The 16,905-nt window shown below is 50.2% G+C and overlaps 1 protein-coding gene across 4 annotated transcripts in view; it reads left to right on the forward strand.

Moving 5' to 3' along the window:
- SIK3 (SIK family kinase 3) overlaps nt 1–16,905 on the forward strand; it is a 69,446-nt gene that overhangs the window by 25,124 nt on the left and 27,417 nt on the right. For all 4 annotated transcript variants that reach the window (XM_064397575.1, XM_064397576.1, XM_064397577.1 and 1 more), the window contains exons 2-3: nt 10,524–10,640; nt 11,864–11,927. In XM_064397575.1, the coding sequence (XP_064253645.1) occupies nt 10,524–10,640; nt 11,864–11,927 (181 nt within the window). The remainder of the gene's footprint in view (nt 1–10,523; nt 10,641–11,863; nt 11,928–16,905) is intronic.

Consider the following 16,905-nt stretch of genomic DNA (forward strand, 5'->3'; position numbering starts at 1 on the left):
TATCCTGATAGTTCTGCCTCCCAAGCTGATAACCTGAGCTGGAGCAGCTTTACCAGGCTGCACTGCAGCATAAGAAACTTTCCTGAGACTCAATGCCTTCATCAGTGTCTCTACAAGACATCTTGTGACAGGGCCACTGCTTGTTTGTTCCCATAGAAACTGCCATCTGATCGTGGCAAACTGCACAAAGGCTCCTGCTGCAAACGCAGCGTCTAAAAATTCCTCAGTGTATCATCCAGATCTGGCATCGTGCTTTATTCCTCTTCCCTGGCAGAATCTCGGCCGCTCTCAGCTCAGTGTGCTCCAGGACCCGTAGTGTTAATGCAATTGGCACCTTGAAAATAATCCTAGAACTAGAGGTGATGGTGTCACCTCCTAATGGTGATCTCTGAGGTGCTGGCAAGGGAGCAGTGTTTGCAGTCTCTGCCAGCAGCAGGATGATGCACATGGAAATCATAAATTCTGAATGAAAGGCATTTGATGCATTTGAAATCTTTGATATTGGGGGAAAATTCGTGTGGCTGTTGCTTTTGACTTGTTTTGAACATCCAGCTAGTTTGACTTTGTATAGAAAACACCAAATACTTACAGGTTCACAAAAATATCTGTGCAAGTCTGTTTCAGAGCCCAGAAGCCCACATTCCCAAATGGACCTGATGGCAGATGACGAGGAGCAGCGGCTCCTTCACCCTCTCTGTCCCTGCAGACTTTGTGTGGCCATCCCAGTGTGACATTTAACGCTCCTGCAGCCCTCTGGTGCGACCATTCCCTGGTGAATGGAGCTGCACACGTGGGTGCACGCTGCAGCTCCCGTGCAGAGCCCAGCCTCCCCTGGATCGCGGGCAGGATCCGGAGCAGGAGCCCAGCACGGAGCCAGCGCCGCGCTCGCGCTGTGGGGCTGAGTGAAAGGGATTGTTATATGGGATGACAGATTCCTCTGGAGCTTGTTGCTGTTTGCAGAAGGGAAGCCAAGACATTGGTGCTTAATATCTTCCAGAAGTCCTTGGCTTTAACCCTTAGGGAGCCTCAGGAAATCCACTGGAAGCCGGTGCGAGGGCTCCCTGTGGCTCTGGCAGCTTCTCCCAGGCAACCAGCAGCAGGAGGAGAGGATGGGATGGCCCCAAGCTGTGCCAGGGAGGCTCAGGTTGGACATCAAGGAGGAATTGCTTCACAGAAGGGGGTGTTGAACATTGGAAGGGGCTGCCCAGGGAGGTTTGGAGTGCCCATCGCTGGAGATGCCCAAGGAAGGGCTGGAGGTGGCACTCAGTGCTCTGGGCTGGGTGACAAGGTGGGGATGGGGCACAGCTGGGACTCCGTGGTCCTGGAGGTCTTTTCCAGCCCAGATTGTGCTGTGGTTGTGCTGCACGTCCTGGTGCAGTGCCAGGTGTTTTCCCAGGATGCAGTTGACAGCAGGAGGAGTTCTGTGGTGCACGGCAGGCTGGGGAGCCCGGCCAAGGGTGCTCCTGCTGCTGCGTGTGTTGGTTTTGTCATTAAAAAATAGCCATTTTCTGTCATGACAAAGTAGCTGCTCCTAACCTGTGCTGCACTGGTGCTGGGTGCTCCATATGTCAGACAGGAGGGAGGTGAGGTGTTCCCTCTCCTCTCAGGAGACCTCTCCATCCAGGTGGTGTTCTTTGCAGGATAAGCATTGCTTAAAAAATCCAAACCCTAACGTACAGTGTGTTCTCAACACATCACTTCATGCACACCAGCTTCTAAATTTCCTTATTTCTGAGCTTTTTCATGTTATAATCCCATAATTCAAGCGTGCCTCTGACTGCACACTCTGTACCTGAAATGCACTATTTTTCCCTGTCACTTGCATTTTTAGGTCACGACTGAATTAGAGCAAAATGACAATCCAGGGAACTTTGTATAACACTTTCAAAACCTGCTTGCTGTAATATCCTGGCAGCTTTTTAAAGGCTTCTCTTGATGTTTGAGCCAGGCCTTTCCCATGAAAGCTGGCAGGTTGTCTCCATGCCTCGTGGCCCCTCTGCTCTCAGGGATGGTCTCTGCTGGGGCTCTGTTCCACAGCAGCATTCCTGATGCATCCCCTGCTGTCACAGATTTCTTCCTGCGTGCAAATACATTTCCAAAACTCTGCTGCTAAGCAACTCTCTCCAAGGCTGGAGAGTAAGGCATGAGGAGCAGCTGAGGAGCTAGGGGGGCTCAGCCTGGAGAAATGGAGGCTCGGGGGGACCCTCTCATTCTGTATAAATTCCTGACAGGTATTGGAAGGGGCTGCCCAGGAGGAGGTGGAATCCCTGGAGGTGCCCAAGGAAGGGCTGGACATGGGATAAAGTGGGGATTGGGCACAGGTTGGATTCAGTGATCTCAGAGGGCTTTTCCAACCTCAGTGATTCTGGGATTCTTTAAATGATTCAGTGGCAATCTCAGGAGAGGTTTGGAGGCAGAATCCTGCACGGAGGTCAGTTGCAGTGTTCAGCTGACATCTCCTGAAATAATCCTGACAGATGGGTATTCAAGGTGCTGGTAAACTGAACTGGCTTTGTTTCCATGGGATGTTCAGGCTGCAGTGCCTGAATTGAGGGGAGAGCAGTGAAGCAAGTGGTTTGAGCGGGCGACCTGGACTGGAAGGGGACCAGGGTGGGCAAGTGTCCTCCCAGAATTGGATTCACCTCTTGGCTTTGCTGGCCTGCAGGTGGCTGGGAGGCCGAGCTGTGGCTCGAGCAGGAGTGCAGTGAGGCTGAGCAGAACTGCAGTGCTCCCATCTGCTGTCACCGGGGCTGGATCCGAGCCTCCTTGGCCAAACAGTCGAGCTTACGTGACCGGGCTCTGCTTCTTCACATCCCATTTGTTAGTTAACCAGTTTGCATCGATTTAAATGCACCTCCATGAGCTTCTGCGCTAGTTTAAGTGCATTCAAAAACCGGTTTTAATTATCAAGTGCAGTCTTTGTGTAGTAAGTGCCAAGAGTGCTTTTAATTTGCATGGAAGCCATGGAGGTAGTGCTGCAGACTGTCAGCAGATCGTGGGGCTGCACCGCAGCCGTGCTCAGGGCTCAGCCTTCATTCCTTCTGCTCAGCAGTGTCCTGCTGCATCCCACTAGAATTCCTGCTGATGCCACAAGCAGGAGCTTTTACAACCTGCCTTTTACCTCAGCCTCTTTTCCTTTGGCTTGAGCTGGTTTTTAATACTTGTTCTTAGATATTCTAAAGCTTTGTTAGATATTCTGAAGCTTTTATGGTCCAGGTATGGAGGAGTTTGATGAACTGACCTCCCAGGCGTGCAGCTCCTGCTGTTCTCTGTGGATGGACATGTGGACGTGTTTCAGGGTAGCAGCACTCACTGTAGGCTGGCATTTGTCTGTGTGGTTTGCTCTCTTCCCTCACCAGGATAAATAATTTTCCATACCACCTCTAATTCACGTTCTGACTCCTGTGAAGTTCTCAGCCTTGCATCTGGGAAGCATTACAGGAATTTTACAGGGCTTCTGAACTAAAAACAAATTACTGGCATAAATGTCAGCTGAAACTGTTGGGGCTGGAGGGGTTTTCTGCTGTATCAGAGTGAGAAATGAAAAGACAGGGAGGCCAGTGGGAATGCAGACACGGTGTGAAGCCGTGGAATTCAGCAGACAGGAGTGGTGTGGCTATCCCGGGCTGTGTTTGAGGTGGTTAGGTGTGGCTGCCTGCAGTCTGCTGTGCTGAGACTTGCTCTGCCTTCGGCTCAATCCCGTGGAGTCTCTTGCTGAAGCCCAGGAGAAAAAGGCAGCACTTGCAGGGACCAGGAGATTCAGTGTCTGACCAGAACTTTAAAGAGCTTTGGAAATCTTGTCATTAAGAAGGATAAGGGCTAGAAGGTGATGTGGTGTAGCTTAAGGGATTCCTGTTCTTAAGCTGTGCATGGCTGACCCCTTGGTTGCTGCTTGTTCCTCTGAGTGCTGCTCAGCCTGAAGGCCAGGGAACCTGCTGAGCAGCCGTCAGGTTTTGTGGGGATGTGTGGTAATTCCATGCAGCCTGGCTGCGCTCTCCCCAGCCCAGTGTGGGGTGCTGTGGCCTGTCCTTGTGCTCAGCCCTTCCCAGGTGTGTGTTTGCAGCCCGAGGTGATGATTCATGGAGCTCGCCCTTGCAGCACCTCCCGTTTGCAGCGCGACGTTCTTCGTGCACCAGGATGGTTTGTTTATCTAATTGGCATCTCCAGCTCCCTTTCCCGTGCCTTTCTCTGCAATCCCAAAGCCCTTGATGCTGCTCAGCGTGCTCTGATGTCGTGTGTGTCAGCCAGGGCAGGTAGCTCCAAGTCTCTGTTGTTTCCCGCTGTTGCCCCAGGTGATGAAATAATGAGGAGAAGCTCTCCAGGAGGGTTTGGGACCTGGCATCCAGGTGAGTGTGACACGTAGAGCTCTAGCAATGTGACCAGGCTTTCTCATGGCTGGCAGGACATTGTTTACACAGCTACACGACAGAATTTACCTGTCAGCCCTTGCAGCTTCAGAATGGGAAAGAGTTTGCATTTAAATTAAATCACCACTGAACTGGCACTGAGGCTGCTGCTGTGAAGCAGCAAGTGTCATGTGGGGGGCACTTACCTCTCAGACCTTTTTGATGGCTTCTGTTGGAAAAGAGAAGCTGCAGCTGCTGGCACAGGGTTAATCCAGGACTGGGAAAGGAGGAATGCAGCACGGATAAAGGCTGGGATCCTTGGGGAGCTTCCTGTCCTGTGACATTTGTAAGCTGCCCTGAAATGATGAGATTTCCTTACCTGGCTGTAGCTGGTTCTCTGAGCCGTGGATGTGAATGTGGGGTTTGTGCTTTGGCCCAGGAATCCCAGCTGTGCTCCCTGTGGGACGAGGAAAGGTCACGGCAGAGCACGGCGCTCACACAAGCCGGGTATTAACACTGCAGCCGGCCAAGAGGATTTGGATGTATTGACTTTTCTCGTAACACCATCAGTATTTTCTTCACCTTGTGCAAGACACAAGTCCCTGCATTGATTGTGCAGAGGGATGTGGACAAGGTGAGAACTTCCTTCCTGAGCAAATGCAGCTTCTCTGAGCACATCTTCGTCCACAGTTTCCTGCTTTCAGTTGCTGCCAATATTTGCATTTGTGCCACCTCCAGAAGCCACTGATGTTGCTGCAGACTGGCCTAGTTTTATTTGCTGTATCACTTTGACTTAGGTAGGTTCTGCTGGTTGGTTAATTCCGAGGAGGAGATGCCCCTGTGTTACCCACGAGCTTGCCAAGAGAAGTCTGGGAATCGACAGTGTCAGTGCTTCCTTTTGTCGAGCTCTTTCTTATGACTAAAAACTGTACAAATTGCCTGTTTGCATGGAGAGAGCTCGCTTTCGGTGACCCCAAAGACCCCAGCAGGCTTGTGCTGACAGCTTGCCTGAGGAACATGTGCCTGTGCCATGGGAGTGTCCGTCCGGGAGCACGGCGTTGCTGAGCAGTGCCATGCACCCAGCAGAGCTCCCAAGGAGCACACGACCTGCAGCAGCCCGGAGCTGACGCTGTGTTTTTATCACAGCCGTGTGTCCATCTGCCAGTTGAGTGCCTCTGCGTGAGGCTCATACACATATCTCCAGTGTGCTTCCTTATCCCTGTGCTTTTCCCCCTTCTCCGATGCAGTTCTGGTCTCTGCTGCTGGAGTTCTCCTGTGCAGCTCTGGTATCTGCTTACAGGAGTGATTTTTGCCCCTCCAGCAGCTGCTTAATCCAAACAGGCCGTGTTCCCGAGCTTCCCAAGTGTTTGTGGCAGGCAGGAGCAGCTGGAAGAGCTGTTCCCTGCCAGCCCCTCTGACAGCTCACGTTGTCAGCGGACAGGGAGGAGGGGGCTCCTTTGCTCACTGCAAATGCAGGAGGAATTGGGGTGGATGAGCCTGCTCCAGGTTTATTTGTCTGTTCCAGACACCCTCTCTGGTGACAGCTCTCCGTGTGGCTGCAGTCTGCCATGTGCCCTCGGGGTGACACCTCCATCCATGGCAGGGGACACCCAGGGACTGCTTACTGAGCGTTTTCCAGGAGGAATCTGGAGCAGGAGGACTCCCCGGGACAGTTCTAGGAAATGTCTTGCTCCCAAATAAACATGTTGATTTTCTGAATGCAGTCGCTTTGCCGGTGCCATCTGTTGGCTCCCATTCCACAGAGGAGATCCGTGCTGATTTACAGGAATGCCACTGCCATAATTACACTTTTGCAGTGATCACTGATCAGCCTGAGCACATGGGCTCCTCTTGGAAGAAGTGGGGGTTTCTGATTTTCACTCAGGCCACTGCAGAAACAACTGAACTAAAAGGGAAAAGGTGGTTTCTTTATGGAATGATCACTCATGCAAGAAATTTTATTTATCATTGCATTATAATTATATCCAAGCACATGCATGGCATGAAGGACCAGATTTTAGCCCAGGCCAGGCTCTCTGGCTTGTTCCTTTGTTCACAGCACAGAAATAAAAGGAAGCAGTGTCCCATGGCTCCTTTCCACTGAAAACAGACCGTGCTTCCCCCTCTTTCTCTCTCAGAGCCTTTCCAAGCAGCTGGAGCAGCGCAGGGCACAGTCGCTGTCCTCTCCCTGCCCATCCGCCTGGGCACCCAGCAGCTCATTTCCCTTCCTGTTGGCAGGGCACTGTGGATTCAAGGAAGTCTGTCTGGATTGTTATCCACACTCAGCTGAGAAACACGATGTCCACATGAATTTTAACTCCTGCAAGTTGATATTCTCCTCTCTACCATTCCAAGCCCTGTGCCTTGTTTCAGAGCCCCTCACCTTGGCATGTTTAGCTCTGCTTTCTGCCACATTTGAAAATCTGGTATCTCAGAGCAAAGGAATTTATAATGTTGTTTATGTTACACTTTGGGAACTTTAGGAGAATCCTGTGAGTTTGAGAGCAAGAATTGTCAGTGCTGGGCTGAAGGAAGTGGTTGGTGCTCAGGGCAGAGGGGCAGCCCGGGCTCCTCCCCAGGAGCTCACATCTCTGGACATTCTGGGGTGACTGAAGCCCCTTGCTGCCTTCCATCCCTCCTGACATCCATGGGATGTGCTGGCACAGGGATATCTGGGTGCTCCCTTTTGGCATTCCCGAGTTTCAGTACCCCTCCTTCCATTTCCCAGCTGCCCCTTCTGCTTTCATGTGGTTGGAATTTCCACTCCTGCCCACAAGGCTTTGCCTTGAGCACATCCACTCAGCACAGCTTTAGGCTCACAGGAGTCACAGAGTGTTCAGCTCAGGTGCACCAGGAGAAGAAAAACCTGGAAAAGCAATGCATTCTCCCAAATTTGCCCTGAACCAGGACAATGAGCCATCTGCAACCTGCAGCTGTCACTTGGAGCACCTTACCTGCTCTCCACCAATTGTTTTTAGCAACTTGTCATTTCTCCCAAGCAACAATTCCTTCCCCAAATTGCTGGTGCAAGTTTTACTTGGATGCAAGAAGGAATAAATGAACTGTTTACAAGTGGCGGGAACATTTTGTTAATTGGTAGCAGCATGCATGCTCCAGGCTTGGCATTTATCCTCCTGCCTGTAAGCTTCATTAACTCCTGATAAAAGAATAGTTAATTTCTCAGACTCCTTTTTTAGAGTATTTCATTGTTTGAGAATTTAGATCATGGTTTTCTTCTACTTGTGCCTGAATTTTCGCTTTACTGTATGATGTTTAGTCTTCCTCTCTATTTTATGTGGTGTTTGTAAGCATGAGGGAATGCACTCAGTTTTGGGGTTTGGAGCTTATTTTAACTGAAACTGATTCCTTTTGCATAAGTAATTATATATATATGTATTTGGAGATAGGGCAGTTATTGCCCTGGCAAGGATTTTATCAAAAAATATGAAGGTTAGTTTTCATGTGCTTTAGATTTTTCCATTAAAGATCCTAAAGATCCTTTTTTTTTTTTGCTGTTTTTCTCCAATTTATAATCTCCAATAAATAAATAAATAATAAAATAAAGGACTGAATTCATTGTGGCCATCCCTTGGGCTTTAGATGGAGTCGGTGTGGCTGGTGCAATACAAGGACCTCAGCCAGTCCCTTTTCTGTTGAAATCCCAAATCATCTTTCAAGGGGAGAATATTAGCCAGCTAGGAAATGCAGGAATGGAGAAAACAACCTGGTCTGTTCTGGAAAACCTTTACACCAGTCCTTCCCTCTGGAAAAGTGGTGATTCTCCCGAAGAGCCCAAAGAGCAAAGCTCTGGAACAGACCATCTGCAGCTCCCTGCTGCAGAGCCCCGGGTGGAACAGCAGCCCCCTGAATTCCCTGAAATTCCCTGCGTGTCCCTGCTGCCCAGAGCACAGGGGATTTCCTCCTTCCACCCTCGCAGGGTCCTGAGGAAACTCTGCATTTCCTGAAACCAGAGCACGAGGTGGTTTCCCCAGGATTTTTCAGGAGACTTTTGCCTTTCATGCTGCATCAGTTGCTGGAGGCATTTGTGTGGAATGAAAACATTTGGAAGAAACCCTTTCAGGTCTCTCCTCCCCATAACTGCTGAGGGTGGGTTTGGGCTTGGGGCTGCTTGGCTGAGCTGGGGATGAGGTCCTTCTCAAGAAGAAGAACATCTCCTGAGTGCTGTTGGTCTGGCTTTGCTCCCCATCCAGGTATTGTGTGTCTTGTGGGTGTGGAGTTTCACTCACCACGTGTAAATCCCACAGCGTCACCAGGATCCAGGGGAGGTGGCAGCCTGGTCCTTCCTGCCCAGGGTTATCAGGGAAAACCAGAGGAGTTCAGTTCTGTTGTGTCTGGCCCTACTGACCAAGTTGGGTGCAATCAGATGCTCTACATACCCTGAACTTGGCTGAGAGTGTCAGCTCGAGCCATATAATTAAGCTGGGAAATGAGAGTTCCTTAGAGCAAATATAGAGCTGGGAATGAGTAAGGAGCTCAGGAATACTCCAGATCTGTGGATTTTCATTTACGTCTTTGGGCCTGAAAATGACTCATGTCTCTGGGTAGACATCTTGGCTTTGCTCTCGGAGGAAGCGTCTCTTAGCTTTTGTGGGTATTTATGCTCAAGCTTTACAAAAGCCCGTTCTTGCAGGAAAACCTTGGGTGAAGAGCATGTGGAGAGTGTTTCCCAATCCCCCCCCCCAGGTCTCTCATCTCTCCCAGCCCTCTCCTGAGCGCCGTGCAGGGATCCCTGCGGCGCGGCTCCGCGCTGGGCTGGTCGCGGCGCTCTGCACCCCGTTAATCACAGCCCCGGTGCCTGGCAGCCCCTGCTGCCGTTTCACCTCGTGCCTGGGCTGCAGCCCCCTCCTGCCAGCAGCTCCCAGCGCCGAGTGCCAGACCTGGCTGCCGTTCAGCTCCCGCTCCTGCTGGAGGAAGCATGCTCAGTGACTTGGAAGGCTGGAAGCGTTCCTGCGCTCTGAATTAAAGGTTTCAAATGAAAGAAACAGCTTATTGTACTTGGGTGCCTTTTCGGGATTCTGCTGGGCTCTGCTCACATGCAGGGCGGTTATTGCTCTGGCAGGGATTTGATCATAAAATATGGGGCTTAATTTTCATGTGCTTCAGATTGTTCCCTTAAAGAAAGATTCCCTTAAAGGATCTGAAGCTGCTTTTGTTTGGTTGTGTGCGTGCCTGTGAGAGCATCCCTTAGCCCTGTCCTTGGGGCTGGCACCAGGAGAGGGACATGTGTTTGGGTCGTGTGCCCCTGTGGGCTTGTGCCCGTGGTCCTGGCACGCTGCCGTGCACAGAGCACTTTGTCCTTGTCCCCACTGAGCTCTGGGGTCTGGGACAAGCCAAGCATTTCTGTGTCAGATCTTTCTGGCTGTGCATCCTCAGCGGTTTTCGTGGCAGTGCTGCTTTGCATGCCCTTCCCCAGGCCTTTGCATGATCCTGCAGCCTTCCTGGGCAGGACTTGTGTAAATTAGGCTCTCCAGCACAGCAACCAGGAGATTTGTAGAAGCAGTTCTTTTCCCAGGGAGAGCCCTCTCCGAGTGGAAAACCTGCTGGGGGATGGGAACTCATCCCACAAATCCTGAGGCTGGAGCTGCTCGCTCACAGGGGTGTTTCGTGGTGGGCAGGAAGATACTAAAGGCTGAAATTTGATTTAGAAGCAGCAGGGCAGATGTTCCTCTGCCAGGCAGAGCAGCTTGTTCTCTCAGCTGTTTCCTCCATCAAGGTTTCACTCTGCCTTTTCTCTCCCGTTCATCCCGGTGTTCCAGAAAAGATTCCTGTCCTTCCTGTGTGTGGATGAAACAGGGTGCCCAGTGGGCTTGAGGACAGATGGTTCTTAGCACAGAAGTGTCTCCATGTTTGGAGTCTGGTGGTTCTACAGTCCATGCCCAAAGGAGCTGGGAGCTGCCAGCACCAGGGAGGTGGAGGGAGAATCTTGGAGACTGGAGAGCAGCTGACTGGAAGCACTTAGACTTGTTTAAACTCCATTAGTGTAGCGTTACAGAGCACTTCTGGTTTAAAACAGATAAATAAACACCTCCTTTGTTAGAAGCCTGACACTACCCCCCATTCCCATCCCTGCTGGGGTTTATCAGCCCTGGTGCAGGGAGCTGCTGTGTGGATAATGCAGCTGGGTCAGTAACTTCTCTTCTGCTTCCCCTCTGCCAGGTTGCGATAAAGATCATTGATAAGACTCAGCTGGATGAAGAGAACCTGAAGAAGATATTTCGAGAAGTTCAGATCATGAAGATGCTTTGCCACCCACATATCATCAGGTTGTACCAGGTAGGAGCATTCTGCCATGGAGGTGCCATCCCTTGACCCCACAATGCAGTAGCACTTCCTCCAGAGCTGTCCCTCCATTCCTTCTGCGTGGAGCTGGGAAAGCCCTCTATGTTCTCAGGGCCTCCAAGTGCTTTGATTGGAGGGGCAGGGGGAAAGTGTAGCTAATCCTTCTCTTTCTGGGACACCATGCTTCCTCTGTGGGCTGGCCTCCTGCCACTTGTTTATGGCCATTGTGTGCTTCTCAGTTTCCCAGTTGAAACCGGATGCAGGTTCCCCTTCTCCCTTTAAGGGAGGGAGTAAATCTCACCCGGGAGCAGGACTGAGCTCTCCTCTCCCTGCCCAGCTCCCTGTGGCCCCCAGGCCCTGCTGATCTGCTCAGCCCTTTCCTGGAAGGGGATCAATACTGGCAGCAGACCTGCTTTTGAATATTGTTTGCAGACTTCTTTTCCAGCTTGTTTGACGTTATTTTTGTCTGCAAACAAAACCCCCAGAGGCAGAAGCCACGTGGTCTGCCCTTTACACAGGTAAAGGTTGTGCCCCTCTGTGAGGAGGGTGCAGCAGAGTGATGGGAGCAGAGGCATAAGGCACTCTGTTTTCCATCTGTGCTTGAGAGATATGAACATTTATTTGGACTCCAAAGAGTTAAAACTGAGTGGAAGTGACAGAGGTTAACGTTTAGTTCCTTTGGCCAAACCATGTGTGAGGTGCTTACAGGGACTGTGGCACTTTCAAAATACCCAGGGAGTGCTTCTTTGCAAACTTACTCCTTAAACCTTTCTTTTGAGCCAAAAAACCTTTTTAAACCTGTTTCATTCCATGTAAAGCTTTCGGTGTGATGCTGAAGAGGTGACACTTGGGGCTTGGCTTCTTTAGGGTGGGAGAAGAGCAGAGTAGCAGCCCTGAGAAGTCTGTCCCAGGCTGCTGGAACAGGGCGAGACCTGGGAGCAAATGCTAAAGGGAGGGGAAACAGAGCAGGAGGAGGAAGGTGCAGGTGAAGTGTAATGTGCAGTTACAGATTTAGTGTTTGAAACTTGCTCTTTCATCCTTACTGTCCCCAGTTCCCGTCATCCCTGCACATGGCTCTGGGAAGCATGGGAAGGTTGTAGTTTGGGTTTGATGAAAGCAGTTCCCTGTGTTTCAGAGGGAATAAAGGTGGTTTTAGAGCTATTTCTCATTGCACTCAGCAGTCTCCTTATGTGTCACTTCTCTGTCCTTGTGTGCAGGTTATGGAGACGGAGAGGATGATTTATCTGGTGACAGAGTATGCCAGTGGAGGGGAAATATTTGGTAAGTACATTTATTGCATTCTTTAATCAGATAATGCACTTGGTCAACTACAGTAAACTGAAAATAGCCACCCCACTCTCTTGTTTCAGCCGAGAGGTGCCCTTCAGCCTGCAAACTTTCCATTGACAAGAGGAGTAAAGGAGTAAATGAGACCAACCCGGTGGAAAAATAACCCCATAACCTCTGTTTCTTCTTTGGGTTTCATTGACAGGTGGTGCTGCTCCTCTTTCGTGCTCACTTTGGGATTAAAGATCTTGGGAATAGTCATGCAGTTGGATCTTAGTGTTGCTGAGTGCTTTGCTTCCCAGCAATTTACATGAACCTTGTTGGTGATAGTGGAGCTGTTGGGATGTGTCAGTAGCTTTCAAAGAAACAGGCAGTCCTGCAGTTCTGCTGGGTTTTGTGCTCAAAACCATGTGTTGTCTTTTCTTTTTGATATCTGATGTTATCTTAGCTAGCATTGGTTACATTCCTTCCAAGCACCATTGTCCCGAGAGTTTTGGCTGAGTGTTCTTGACCACAGGAGCTGTTCCTGAAAGAGAAAAAAGTGTCTGTGCAGCACAGCTGAAAGAGCTGTGGGCTGATTTATTCGTTTGTTTGGTGAACAATAGCAAAACTTATAGAAACAGGAATTTACTTATAGACTGGAATTTTGTGCTGGGTGACAGAGTCGGGATTTTGCAACACTGGTCTGTACTGGCTTTGCCAAGATGAGCCTCCAGAAAGGGGGAAAATCCTCTGTGCTTGAATTAGCTTCAGTCAAGGAAGTGAGGACAGTCACACGTGGCCTGTCAGCTCCTGGGAACACTCCCCCTGTCCTCGTCAGTCATTGCAGAAGATTCACTTTTGATTTTACTTCTCATTTCTCTGGAGGAGAAGCTGAGTTGTAGTAAAAGACTAAGCTTTTAGTGAAGCAAGAGAAGCCCCAAATGAGGGAAACTAAAAGCTGAAAAGTGCTGCTTTCCAGCCACTACAAACTGCCGCCAGTTCCTCAGTACCTCTTAGATGGTTGCCATGGCTTCTTGTCAATATTGCCCATGTCCTTTGGATTTCTCCCTGAGAAGGTGACAGCCGAAGGGGAAGCAAGTGACAGCTGATGTTTGGGAAGTGTGGATTGCCTGGTGAAAAACTGACTTGCTGAGCCTTCCAGTTGTTTATTCAAATGTGAATCATGGTGCTGGACACACTCAGCAGTTCCAAAGGCTTGTGAAATTCACCTTCCCATGCACAGCAAAATCACCTGCACATGTCCTGGAGTTGGCTTGGGTGTGTATCACCACAAAAAAGAATAAATCTCTTTTTACTTTTTCTCCCTCTTCTGTTGAATTTGGCAGGGATGGGCTCATCTTTTTTTAAATCCAGAGCTATGTGCAAGCTCACATACAAACTTGGAATGAATTCTTTGGTTACAAAAATAGCCTTCTGCGTGAGTCGAAGTGAAAACCTAATTGCTTTCTGAAAGATTTTCTGCTGTAGTAAATTCAGCTCATTAGCATGGCTAATTTCCATGTTGCTGCCCAGCATTTTATCCTCACTGATAGCTGGGAGCAGCCAGCTCTGTAATAGCGTGAGGCTTCTGCAGACCCAAGCCAGGAGGTCCTGCCTCTCTACCCGGTTTTGAGGATTTTTGGGCACTGCCCTCAGTGCGAGAGCAGAGAGGGGAAAACTCAAGTCTCAGCTTTTTGTATTCAGAGTTTCCTGAGGAGCCATTAAGACTTTGTTCTAACAGCGGAAGCAATTTGCAGGGAGGAAGCAGGAGCCCATTCTGGGGAGGTTTCCTTGCAGTCCTTGCATCTCCAGCGCTGAAGGGTCTCATGTCCTTGGAGGAGACAAAGTCGATGGCAGCGTGGGCAGCCAGGCTCTCCTCTTGGGTAAAACCTCACCTGCACGGTGCCTGTGCTCAGTGCCTGTCCCTCCTGGGGCAGCTGGGCTTGTTGGGAAAGGCTGGATGTGCTGCAGGGGTGGTGTGTGGGGTGTGTGGGCAGTGCAGCCACTGTCACCGTGCCTCCTGCTGGGCACGGGGGGTTCTCTGTGGAATGGGCCTGTGCTGAGCCTCTTCGGTCTTCTTTTTGGTCATGTCTTAACACCTGCACGATGTAGGCTTTAAAGTGTAGTGCTGGAGGGTAAGGGGGGCTGACAGCTGTGGTGTTCTGGGTGCCAGATGCCCTGAGTGCATCCCCATAGAACCAGAGTAGCAGCATTGTGCCATGGTGAACTGCAGGTTTTTGTAAGGAGCACATCTTAAAGTGCTTCCCTGATGCTTTCAGGACTTCCTAAGGTTTAAACAGTCCCAAAGAGCTGTCAGGATTTCCCAGGCAGTGCTCGGGGTCGGAGCTCTCAGCTGCTAGAGTGATGGTTTCTCAAACGGCCGCGGTCAGTCAGGGCTGGCCGTGTGTCTGGCCTGTCCCTGCCCGCCAGAGCTCCACAGGGATCCCAGCCCAGCACCTGGGAGGGCTCCACCACCTGCTTATCCAAGTTCCAGTAACAGGGCTGAGCGCTCCTCCAAGCTGTGCCCTGAGAGTCTTTGATTCATCTCTTACTGGAAATGGTTTGATAATTCGCTTTGTTTGCATAGCGGCGCGCAGGGACCAGGACAGGCCTTGGGTTTGCTGTGGGCTCCAGCAGCCAAATGTAAATTGTTATTTTTGTCCCTGTCCGTGTTTTGCGTGTGGTTGGGTCAATGGTTTGACATTATGAAGAAATGAATGTCTCCTTTTAAACATAGGGTGGTCTCTGTTCCAGGTCCCTCGAGTGTCCTTTTTTGAGGTCAGATGGAATATAGTCTAAAAATCTGGTTTGCTTTCAGCTGTTTACTATGAAAACTGTAAATAATCTGCAGTCCTCACTGATGGAATATGAGTTCTTGGTTTATTATAAGAAAAAAATCACAGGAAATTTAGAAAATTATCATCTGGTTGATGTGGTTACCACGTCTGCCCTGTCTCCCCACCGCCCGCCCGCTTGTCCGGAGCACTGTGAGCCTGAACTGGGCAGACACATTAAAGTGTTGTGGTGCCTGTCTCTAGAAGGTCAGACTGCTTCTGACATCACAAGGTCACCAAATTCACTGGAAATGTGACTTAATCCCCCACACAGAGGAGATGTGAAGCTTCATCAGCGTTTGTTTTCCAGACAGAAAGCAGCTTAAAAGCACGAGGCGTCTGTCCAGAGGCGGGGAGTGGAAACTTGTGTGTCAGGGCTCTCCGAACCAAAGGTGATTTTTCCCCAGTGTAGGATTGGATTGTTTTTTTAACACAGAGAGCAGCGTCAGGTGCTTCATGTAAGCAGGGAGAGCAGTGAGTGATGTGTGTAGGGGTTGTGCAATGAAGTGATGCATTCCTTCCCCTCTGGAAGGCACCCAGAGGAGCATGGCTGTGCACGAGCAGCGCGGTGACGCCGGCACAGCCCGGCCAGGCTCTGGGTGCTCTGGCACGCTCAGAGCAGGGTGCTGCTCCCAGCTCAGCACTCAGGCCAGCTCTGTGACCCCCACTGCATGGGAGGTTTGTGCAGACTAAGCTCGCAATGGTTAATTTTGGCGTACAGTTGCCCTTGGTGGTATGTGAAGTATTCTGTAGCCTCATTGTTTCTGTCCTTCCTCTGGAGCTGGTGCAGAAATGTCAGTGGGCTCGGAGCGCGGTGCCTACGTGCAGAGCCTGGGCCTCTGCTCCAGTTCTTCATCAAAAGTGAAATTTCACGCCTAACCTAAAAAGGGCTTTTTGCAGCCTAAGCAGGGCTGGCTGGGCAGAGGGGCAGCAGAGTTTTCTGGGTGAGGGGCACGGGGCAGGGGTGCCCCAAGTGCCAGCACTGAACACGGGTGTCACCGGCTGTGGTGAACTTGGTTTGGGCAGAAATACACTTAGGAAAGCCTTGCAGAAAGACACCTGCTGCAGTAGCTGGGTTTGCTTTCTTGCCTGCAGCAGAATTGCTAAAATATTTCAGAAATTGTTGAGAGATTGGAGCCTCGTGCTTTGTTTCCAGGGCACTCGCTGCATGGACAGGCTGGCTCCCAAATCCCAGTGGAGCAGAAGGTGTGAATGACCTTGTTTAGGAGCTGAGCTATTACCTGTTGATCAGTGGCTTAAATTGGAGCAGCCCTTGCTGTGCTGTGCTGTCAGTCTCCTTAGAGTCACAGATTTATGACCATGCAAATGCCTCGATGAAATACGACGGGGCAATTTGAGATGGTGACTTTGCTTTGCCCAGAGAGCGAGCTGAGGGTCAGATTTGACTTGGTGATGGTTTTCCTTCTCCAGCCCTGGTTCAGATTTGCTTACAGAATAAGTTTATCCGATGAACAAGAGTTAATTGACAAGTTCTTTGAAAAACACCTCGAGTCTGTTGCACAACATGAGTGGGCAAAGGCAGAAGTAGGTTGCTGTGCAGTCAGGAGCAGCACAACTGCTTTGATGGATCTTGGTAATTAGTATTTACTGCGAGTCAATTATGTCACAGGTATTTTAATGAATGGGTGACTGGGGAAAAACACCACCACCTGATGAGAAACCTGCACAAGTGATTTATTGTTATTATTTTCAAGAACAGATATCTGTATTGAGCCCCCAGTTTAATGGAGTTTAGGGAGGGATGTGAATAATTTCAGCCTAATTTTGGCCGGAGATGTTTTGAGGCCAACTCAATGGCCCAACCAAGGAGTTACAACCTCCTGAAGTGAGGCTGCCTGTCTCTTGCCTGTCCATCCCTGCTTGTGGGACAGTGACAAGTGGCTTCTGTGAGCCTGGTGCTTCCAGGTTTGAAGTGGATTGAACTTCAGCTGGGTCACTGCTGTGTGCCTGCCTTTGTGATCTCTTGGAGAGGCTTTTCCTGTCCGTGTGTGCAGTGCTGGCTTCCAAGGAAAGCCCAGCTGGCAACAAACACTACCTTTGAGTGAGAGTACAGGCTTTCAGCAAAATATTTGGGAGCGCTCAGATTTCCGTAGCGGAGGCCAGCTCCATTTTTGTAATGAAATGCTTTCTTGGAT

This window comes from Passer domesticus, chromosome 23, assembly GCF_036417665.1.
Source record: "Passer domesticus isolate bPasDom1 chromosome 23, bPasDom1.hap1, whole genome shotgun sequence".
Classification (NCBI taxonomy): domain Eukaryota; kingdom Metazoa; phylum Chordata; class Aves; order Passeriformes; family Passeridae; genus Passer; species Passer domesticus.